At 37.8% G+C, this 10,734-nt stretch overlaps 1 protein-coding gene across 8 annotated transcripts in view; it reads left to right on the top strand.

Moving 5' to 3' along the window:
• The window catches only part of LOC122420287 (zinc finger protein 404-like), a 16,036-nt gene extending 11,642 nt beyond the window's left edge, over positions 1-4,394 (top strand). For 5 of the 8 annotated variants that reach the window (XM_043435286.1, XM_043435287.1, XM_043435285.1 and 2 more), the window contains 2 exons: positions 1,335-1,461; positions 2,765-4,394. In XM_043435286.1, coding sequence (XP_043291221.1) covers positions 1,335-1,461; positions 2,765-4,284 — 1,647 coding nt within the window. In that variant the 3' untranslated portion in view covers positions 4,285-4,394. The remainder of the gene's footprint in view (positions 1-1,334; positions 1,462-2,764) is intronic. The other 3 variants (XM_043435292.1, XM_043435291.1, XM_043435290.1) reach the window with 1 other exon arrangement.
• The last annotated feature ends 6,340 nt before the right edge of the window (positions 4,395-10,734 follow it).

Raw genomic sequence — 10,734 nt, 5'->3', positions numbered from 1 at the left:
AAAAAAAAAAAAAACCTAAGATCATCACCAGTCCAAGTTTGATGCATGAAACAGGGCACTCAAAAGCCGGTGTACTGGGACAACTCTGAGGGATGGGATGGGGAGGGAGGTGGGAGGGTGGTTCAGGATGGGGGGCACATGTACACCCATGGCTGCAATGTATGGCAAAAACCACCACAATATTGTAAACTAAGTAGCCTCCAATTAAAGTAATTAATTTTTTAAAGAAAAACTAAGATTGTGGCATCCGGTCCCATCACTTCATGGCAAATAGATGGAGAAACAATGGAAATAGCGAGAGACTTTATTTTCTTGGGCTCCAAAATCACTGCAGATGGTGACTGCAGCCATGAAATTAAAAGATGCTTACTCCTTGGAAGGAAAGTTATGACCAACCTAGGTAGCATGTTAAAAAGCATTAATATGAGCATAAAATTAAAAAGAGACATTACTTTGTCGACAAAGGTCTGTCTAGTCAAGGTTATGGTTTTTCCAGTAGTCATGTATGGAAGTAAGAGTTGAACCATAAAGAAAGCTGAAAACTTTTGAACTGGGGTGTTGGAGAAGACTTTTGAGAGTCCCTTGGACTGCAAGGAGATCCAGCCACTCAATCCTAAAGGAAATCAGTCCTGAATATTCACTGGGAGGATTGATGCTGAAGCTGAAGCTCCAATAGTTTGGCCATCTGATGCAAAGAACTGACTCATTGGAAAAGACCTTGATGCTGGGAAAGATTGAATCCCGGAGGAGAAGGGGACAACAGAGGATAAGAAGGTTGGATGGCATCACTGACTTGATTGACATGAGTTTGAGCAAGCTCTGGGAGTTGGTGATGGACAGGGAAGCCTGGCGTGCTGCAGTCCATGGGGTCTCAAAGAGTCAGACATGACTGAGCAACTGAACTGAGGCACTGTACTTCAGATACACTAATTTATTTATTCTCATCTAACCATGTCATTGGAGAAGGCAATGGCACCCCACTCCAGTACTCTTGCCTGGAAAATTCCATGGATGGAGGAGCCTGGTAGGCTGCAGTCCATGGGGTCGCGAAGAGTCAGACATGACTGAGTGATTTCACTTTCACTTTTCACTTTTATGCATTGGAGAAGGAAATGGCAACCCACTCCAGTGTTCTTGCCTGGAGAATCCCAGGGATGGGGTCGCACAGAGTCAGACATGACTGAAGTGACTTAGCAGTAGCAGTAGCAACCATGTCATGATCTTTAACTTCAGCTTACTTGTTTTTATCATATATCGCCCCCTGCTGCAACTCAGTATTTCATCTTGAATTTTTTTTCCACTTTTACAAATAATACATGGATCTGTCATTTCAGGTGCCTCTTACATTCAGTGATGTGTCCATAGACTTCTCTCAGGAGGAGTGGGAATGCCTAAATTCAGATCAGAAGAATTTGTACAGAGATGTGATGTTGGAGATTTATACTAACTTGGTATCACTGGGTAAGGACGTCTGCCTGGAATAATGTAGAATCTGCTGTCTGGAATATCCACTTTCTTTACTGTATATTTTATGCTCTGTGCCAAGACACTCACAAAATTTCTGCTCCATATTCTCAAAGGACTATTTTGGGCTTTGTTAGATGGAAACATCACAATATGTTCTAGTAGCTGAAAAAAAGCAATGTGGTCAGATATAGGAGAACAAAGATGTCAAGGGCTTGAAATTAATTTGTAGAAATAAGACAGAGTCTTCTTATTCATGGTTATATGCTTGGGTTTCATCCTAAGATAAAGACAGACCTTTGGAAAAATTACATAAAGATCCATCTGGTTGTGTTGTTGTTTAGTCACTAAGTCATGTCTGACTCTTTGTGACCCCATGGACTGCAGCACATCAGGCACCTCTGTCCTCCACTATCTCCTGGAGCTTGCTTATGTCCATTGAGTCGGTGATGCTATCTAATCATCTCATCCTCTCCTGCCCTCTTCTCCTCCTGCCCTCAACCTTTCCCAGCATCAGGGTCTTTTCAAATAAGTCAGCTCCTCACATCAGGTGGCCCAGGTATTGGAGCTTCAGCTTCAGAATCAGTCCTTCCAATGAATATTCAGGGTTAATTTCCTTTAGGATTGACTGGTTTGATCTCCTTGCAGTCCAAGGGACTCTCAAAAGAGTCTTTTCCAGCACCACAAGTTGAAAGCATCACTTATTTGGAGTTCAGCCTTCCTTATAGTCCAGCTCACATCCATACATGACTACTGGAAAAACCATCTGATAGAAAATATTAAAATGTAATTGATCAAGACCTACTCATAGATTTTGATTCACTCAGTCTCAGTGGATATCTAAAGGGTAGTATATCCACAAGCTGATCATGCCTTCTTTAAACCATTACTATAAAACTTCTCACTGCCTCCTCCATGTTGGTACATACAATCTTGAGGGTTTTAGCCCACTGTAGCTCCTTTTGCCTGGCAAAGAAATAAAGCTATTCTTTATAATAAATAAACAAAATAAAAAGGGGGGGAGGGTAGTATATGTAAGAAATCCCTGTGGTAATTCTGATGCACAACTGATTGAGAACTACTAATTTTTTTCTTTGCCTACTCACAAACGTTACATTCTCATGTGAACTTTCATAATTTTCTGAGCCCATCATGCCTTTAAAAAACTATATCACAGTAATTTAGAATTTTATGGCCTTTTACTTCTAATGGGTTTACTTGTCAATTTTATCATTATTCTTACTATATTTCCCCCTGTACTGGAAAAATAGCATTTGTTCATTTTCTCGTTTTCTTTCAGACTTTGATTTCACAACTGAAAACAACAAATTATCTTCAGAAAAAAGCAGTTTTGAAGTAAATTCATACCATTGGGAGACAATGAGAAGTAAAACCTTCAACCTTATGGGGTTGATTTTCAGAAATGACTCACAGAGCAGAAATGAATTTGAAGGACAACAGGCACCTCAAGTGGGACATTTTAGTCAAATGATATTCCAAAAACATGTATCTCTTCCTCTGCATCAGAGAATTCACACTAAAGAGAAGTCATATGAATGTAAGGAATGTAGGAAGGGCTCTAGGAAATATTCACATCTTACTGAAAATCTGAGAGACCACAGTGGTGTGAGACCCTATGAATGTAGAGAATGTGGAAAGACCTTCCTAGTTCTCCAGCATTTTATTAGACATAAAAAAAGTCACACTGATTTGAAGCCCTATGAATGTAATGGATGTGAGAAAGCCTTTAGGTTTTATTCACAGCTTATTCAACATCAGATAATTCATACTGGCGTGAAACCCTATGAATGTAAGCAATGTGGAAAGGCCTTTAGACGTCATTCTCACCTTACTGAACATCAGAAAATTCATGGGGGTTTGAAACCCTACAAATGTAAGGAATGTGGGGAAACTTTTAGGTTGTACCGAGATATGTGTCTCCATCAGAAAATTCATCATGGTGTGAAACCTTATATCTGTAAGCAATGTGGAAAGGCCTTTGGTCATCGTTCAAGTCTCTATCAACACAAGAAAATTCATTCTGATGAGAAACCATATAAATGTAAACAGTGTGGAAAGGCCTTTGTTCGCAGCTATCTACTTACTGAACATCAGAGAAGTCATACTGGTGAAAAGCCTCATGAATGTAAGGAATGTGGAAAGGCCTTTAGTAGGGGCTCAAGCCTTCTTAAACATAAAAGGATTCATAGTAGTGAGAAACACTATGATTGTAAGGAATGTGGGAAGGCCTTCTGTAGAGGCTCTCAACTTACACAACACCAGAGAATTCACACTGGTGAGAAGCCCCATGAATGTAAAGAATGTGGGAAGACTTTTAAGCTCCATTCTTACCTTATTCAACATCAGATCATTCACAGTGACTTGAAACCATATGAATGTAAACAGTGTGGGAAAGCCTTCAGTCGTGTCGGAGACCTTAAAACACATGAGTCAATTCATGCTGGGGAGAAACCTTATGAATGTAAGGAATGTGGAAAAACCTTTAGACTTAATTCTCAACTAATTTATCATCAGACAGTCCATACTGGCTTGAAACCATATATATGTAAAGAATGTAAGAAGGCCTTCCGTTCTATATCAGGTCTTTCTCAACATAAGAGAATTCATACTGGTGAAAAACCTTATGAATGTAAGGAATGTGGTAAGGCCTTTAATCGCAGTGAGCGACTTATTCAGCATCAGAGAATTCATACTGGTGTGAAGCCGCATAAATGTAAGGAATGTGGGAAGGCCTTTACTCGTTGCTCTCAACTTACTCAACATCAAAGATTTCACGTTGGTGAGAAACTCGTAATGTAATGAAAGTCAGAAAGCCTTTAGCCTTGACACATCCTTTAATATTATCACTTTTCTACCACCTAACTATGTTATGCTAAAGATTATTATTTAACATAAATATAAATGCTTGGGAGGGTGTCTGGCTCAGAGTATTTGCTTACTATTAATAATCATTATTTAATGATAATTACTAGTATTGTTATAAATTCACATGGAAGACCCTATGAGCATTTTAAAAATCTTTCTATCATCACTCATCCATATTTCATGTCAGAGCATTAATTTTGCACAAAATCCCATAGAGTGTATTAAACAGGAAATTTTTTTATTCAGAGCTCATCCCCCCTGAAGATGAATAATGGGAAGAAACCCTATGCCTTTGTTGAATGTTGAGTGTATAGCTGTTGAAAAATTACAAAATGGCTTGAAGAAATTTTCTTACAGTAATTTCTGTAATACAGGTGACAGACAATTCATATTCTCTACAATTCATGGAAATTAGAGATTAACAGTTGGGTAGCCAAAAGAGAGGTGTTGACTTGGCAAAGTTTTCCTCAAGTATTTGAAAAATTTCACATTTACCTGAATGGTACAATGGTATAATGAAGGTTTGTTTGCCTTCCACCTAGATTCAGTGTATTGCCATTCTCTAAGAATGTATATATATTCACAGCTATCATATTTATAACATATTGAACATATATACATATATATGTTATATACTATATGTAGTATATCGTAGTGCTGTGCTTTTTGAGTAAATGTTTCAGGTATCACTTCACCTCTAAAAAAATCAACATACAACTCAAAAATACAACTCCTAGATTTAAAGATTATCTTCTACATGACTGTTAGGCCATTGTCACCTAAAAGACATTAATACTAGACCTATAATGTTGTATAATCAGTCCATTTACAGATTTCTCCAATTATTTAAGAAATGTCTTTCAAAAGTGTTTGCTTTTTCTAAAAGCTCAAAACAAACTAAGGTCATATATTTTATGATTATGGCAGTTGAGGCTGTTTTGGTCAAGAACTTATCATCTACCTATTTTGTGAGTTAAACTCTTTGAAGACTCAGGAGAAGTAACCCATATAATGTTGCCCATTCTAGATTTGTGCTAATTTTTCTTCAGATGGGCTTGTTTCTCTAACCTTCGCATTTACTGTGAACATTATGTCTAGAGGCTTGACTAGGTATCAGATTAAACATTTTTGACAAGATAACTTCATAGACAATATTGTGTACTCAATATTTTGTCAAATAACAGGGGGCACATAAGTGAAGCTATGTTTAATCTCCTGATTCATGTATTGACCACCAGCTCTCTGCATTGCATCAGTTTTTTGTTTTTTTTGCAGTTAAGAAGTAGTAATCCATAAAGTCACATCAGCACTTCACTTGGAAATTTAAAGTCTTTTGTATTTTAAAGAAATTAAGACCAAATGCTCTAATCTTTTTTATTTACTCATATATTTACTTCTTCACATGATCTTCATTCCTTCCCAGTGATCTAAATTTCCATTATCAATTCCCTTCAGCTTGAAGAACTTAATTTCTTGGAGTACATGTCTGCTAATGACAAATTTCTGAATGTTGAGCTTTAAGCCAACTACAGAGGATGAGATGGCTGGATGGCATCACTGACTCGATGGGCATGAGTTTGAGTGAACTCCAGGAGTTGGTGGATAGGGAGGCCTGGCATGCTGCGATTCATGGGGTCGCAAAGAGTCAGACATGACTGAGCGACTGAACTGAACTGAATGACAAATTTTAATTGTTTCTTTTACTGAAATGCCTTTGTTCTTTATGGATTCTTTTCTTTGCTACTGAATTCTGCATCTTGTTTTATATTTTTCTGCTTCATTTCTGAAGACAAGTCATTTTTGTCTTCATGCTTCCAAGATTTTCTCATTACCTTCCGTTTTCAGCTGTTTAAGTATGATGTGCCTCAGTATGGTTTTCTTTGTGTTAATCCTTTTTGGATTAACAGGGTTGATTTCCTTTGGGATTGAGTGGCTTGATCTCCTTGTTGTCCAAGAGACTCTCAAGAGTCTTCTCCAGTACCAAAGTTCAAAGGCATCAATTCTTTGGCACTTAGTCTTCTTTATGGTCCAACTTTCACATCCATAAATGACTACTGGAAAAACCACAGCTTTGACTATACAGACCTTTGTTGGCAAAGTGTATATGTATCATCACCTATTAATTCTGTTTCTCTGGAGAACCCAAACTAATGCACACAAAAAAGAAAAAAAATCTCAGCTATGCTGGGGCTCAGCAATTACGCCATCCACTGAATGTAACCTATGGAAGCTGTTTGAAGGAACTCTTAGGGGAAGGGATCCAGCCAAATGATACTTAAATCACAACTAAGCTTTCAGGGAAAGGGAAATGAAGTGCACATCCAAGAGTGATGCTCCCGCACCTCTGACCTTCCAGTTCCTCTCAAAGTCTCCAAGCACTTTCCCTTCTTGGTGTTGGTTCACAAACTCAGGAGTTTCCAGGTGAAATTCAAAACTGACCCATGTACATGGAGGGCAACAGAATAGGCAGACCACTCCAAATTGGTAGGTGTCAGTGTAAATAAGCGAGGGAACTTATGTAGGAGGCTTATCTTGGGCAGCTGCAAGCTGTTTACAGAGAAGCCTTAACTGAGTTCAGTCACATTTACTGTCCAGATAGTCTCAACAACACATTAGCATCTCAAGGCTGCATCCTTGAAATGGCTCCTGGTGTGAGAACATTGGGCAGACTGCACATTCCAAGGAAGGGGGTAGGGAGGAGTCTCCAATTGCCAGGGTCCAGCTTTCACCTCCTTTTGAAGAACTCTTCCAATAGCCTCCATCTTTTAAAAGGCTGTCAGTGGGACCCTGCACAGCCTTTTGTTAGAGCACCTCCCAGTCCAGCACTAACGTCCAAATAATACTCATTTGGAGGAGTTCCATGTTGTGAGACAACCTGGAACACCTGTTTATCTGCCCATACCTTTTATTTGTCAAATTATGCTCACATGGTGGGGATCACATTTTCAGCAAGTCTGTATGAAAGAGAAACTTCTTTAACTTTGGATATTACAAAGCATCTTAATGTACAGAATTCTGACATTTTCTCCCTTTTTCTTATGATTTTCTCCACAACTATTCATAACTATTCATGGACTGCGTGCTGCCGCCCATGGGGTCACAAAGAGTCAGACATGACTGAGTGACTGAACTGAACTGATTCATAAACAGACATATTAGTGACAATCATTCTGCCACACGTCATCATAAGACTCAATTTGTTGTTTAATCACTAAGTTGTGTCTAACTCTTCTGCAAACCCATGGGCTGTAGCCTGCCATGCTCCTCTGTCCATGGGATTTCCCAGGCAAGAACACTGGAGTGGGTAGCCATTCCCTTCTCCAGGGGATCTTCCCAACCCAGGGATTGAAACTGCATCTCTTGCATTGGCAGGCAGATTCTTTACCACTGAGCCACCAAGGAAGACTCAGTTTAAACAATATTAATACATGATAATTTACTATTTTTAAAAGAAATGGATGTAAATTTATAAATTCTTTTGGCAACTATGAGCATGGTTATAGGAAAGGTTTATATTTTTCTATTGGCTGACATCATGGAGATATATTATCTTTGAAATGATTAACTATTGCTCAGCTACCCCCATAAGGTAATATAGGGAAGCCACCTATGTTGTTTTGAGCCTGGTAGCTTATACTGTTTTCCCACAATTCTTCCTTTATCATCTGCCCTTGGCATGGTTCACCCCTGCCTCTGTTAATGTTGGGCTTGTCCACTTGACTTGTCTAATCAACAGAATGTGAGCTGAACAGGACGGTTATACAGACTTTAAAGATGTTTTGGCTTAGCATTTTGTGCTTCTACCATGGACCATGAAAAGAACATGCCCAAGAATCTGCTGGCCAAAATGAGACATCAGAAACAGAAGGGGAGAATAACCTTTTTAACCACGTGAGTTATTTCAAAAATCACCCCCTTCTAAGAAAGCAACTGGAGGTTGCTCCACAGGAGCAAGCAGAAAACTAGAAACTCAATGTAGGAGAGAAGTGAAAAGAATCTGTAATGTGATGGTGGTGGAGATCACAGTATCTCTCATGTCAGGCACAAAGGGTAACCAGCCCAGAATGGATCATATTATATGACTCAATATACTTCCTCATTGCTTCAATCATTTTGGTTCTTTTACTTTCTGATGAGTGTATCCTAACTGTGTTAAACAACTAAAACTCATGGATCATACTGGGAGCTGGAGATGCAAAGACAAAGCTGATTCCATCGTAGCCATCAACCAGCTCCCTGTCTAGTGGAGGATAAATGCACACACGATGGCCTAGGTGTCAAATCCTGTCCTAGAAATTGTGCAGATACTTTGTGAAACTACACACCTAATGCATCCAATGATGTATGAGCAAGGAGCGAAGAGATACTGAAAAATTCAAATAGCCAACAGACAATCAGAAAACTGGAAATGTGAACCACAATCATTACAATCAGGTACCACTGTATACCTATCACAGTAGCAAAATATGTACATATATTTTTAAACTGATGATGCCACATATTGTCAAGGATATGAACACACACTGCTGTTGGGAGTGCCAGCTGGTATATTTGTTTGGAAATCTATTAATATGTAGGAGAACTAAACTTATTAAAGCTGAACATGGACATACCCATAAACAAACTCAAGCAATTCTACTTCACAGTATACACAGAAAGAAATGTATATACTCTGAAAGACACGGCTAATTATAACAGTCCTATAAGGCACTCTGACTTCCCAACACGGTATCTTCCAGAACACATACTGAAAGATTTTCAATTAGGGACTATGTTGGAATACTCTTTTTATGTGGATCTTGGCTGGTACTATGAAGATTCCTTAAAGGAACTGTGCTGGATATTCAGTGAAATTGTTGTGTCCTAAGTAGAAATTCAAAGACAAGAAAATCAACAGATTAAACTAGAAAAAGTGATTAAGGACCTCCAATTCAAAACAAAACAACCCAATACAGTCCTGCAATTTTAAAGAACAGGTAATCGCAATACAAAAACAAAAAAATACATTCTAAAAGAAAATCATCATATAGTCTTACGAGATGTAAAAATTCTAAATAAAATAGTAGTAAGTGAAATCAAGTAGGGAATCCAAAACATACACAAAACAACACATACACACACCCAATGGCTAACCTGAGTATACCTAGAAACAGGAAGAAGTCAAAGAGTCTGTCAGTATAAATAATTATCACAGTATAACAAATTAAATACAACTGCAGGAAGAGATAATAAAATGGCATTTGATAAAACTCAGGAGCCATGCCTACTTAGACACAACAAAGATATTTACTCATAAGTAAGAGAAAACATTATAAGGCAACTGAGAGTACGATACTGTCATCTTGTCATAGCTAAACAATCAGACTAGGTGACTGTAATTTCCAACTTTATCATCTCTTAGTTATGGTTGTGCCTCCCAATGCAGTTTCACACCCTCAAGATATTAATAAGTCATGAGAATTGGTATTTCCATAGTGAAGTTTGAAAGATATGCCAACTTAAACACAGTTGAACCATTTTCTTCACTACTCTTTAGCCTTTTGATAAGCTGATAAGGTACTTTAGGTAGTTCCTTAAGAGGGTATTTTAGAAGATGCTGCTTCATAAGCTTCTTTAATCAGAGAATTAATTTCCTTTGTTTCTCAAGTACTATTAAGCACTGGTGACTTCCGAGACCTACAATTTCAGAAATGGTAGGATAAGGTGCTATCACCATATCTCCTAGTTAACATGCAAATATGGTACCCAGGAGGAGTAAAATTCTAACTGGTGACGATATATTCTATTAAAACACTCAAAGTATTCTGCTTTGTGTTACATTTGATTATTACAATTATGTGGAATAATGCTGTCAACCACTAGACCATAAACGACTGAACAGAGATACCATGGATGGCCTATCTGCAAAAATGGACATAGAGGTGAGGTGCAGATTAAAACAATGACCAAAAAAAATAAAAAAAAAAAAAAACAATGACCAAGATGAACCACAGACATTTGTCAGTGCAGTTCTGATGTAACTGATTTTTGGAAATCAGTCATTTTTAAAGAGTCAAATTCTGAGTATATAAACATTCTTTTATTTCATCATAACTAATATGCTTTCATGCCGGCACTAAATCAAAACAGCCACCCAGATGAAAATGAAAAGTCACCAATTTTGAGATGCATTCTGATTTACAAATATTAAATTCTTCTTAGAATTAAGTCATTGTGTATAATTTCCTACTCTAAAAGTCACACAAACCTTAAGATGAACTATCAGAATGAATTAAACTTATACTGATTCTTTTTTTTTTTTGGTCAGTTAGCCTATATTTCCATTTAAACCAGAAAGTATTGGGCTTGAATATTCCATAAAAACTATTTTCTACTGTGCAATCT

Source organism: Cervus canadensis, chromosome 18 (genome assembly GCF_019320065.1).
Source record: "Cervus canadensis isolate Bull #8, Minnesota chromosome 18, ASM1932006v1, whole genome shotgun sequence".
Lineage (NCBI taxonomy): Eukaryota > Metazoa > Chordata > Mammalia > Artiodactyla > Cervidae > Cervus > Cervus canadensis.
This window is presented reverse-complemented; position numbering and strand designations above follow the sequence as displayed.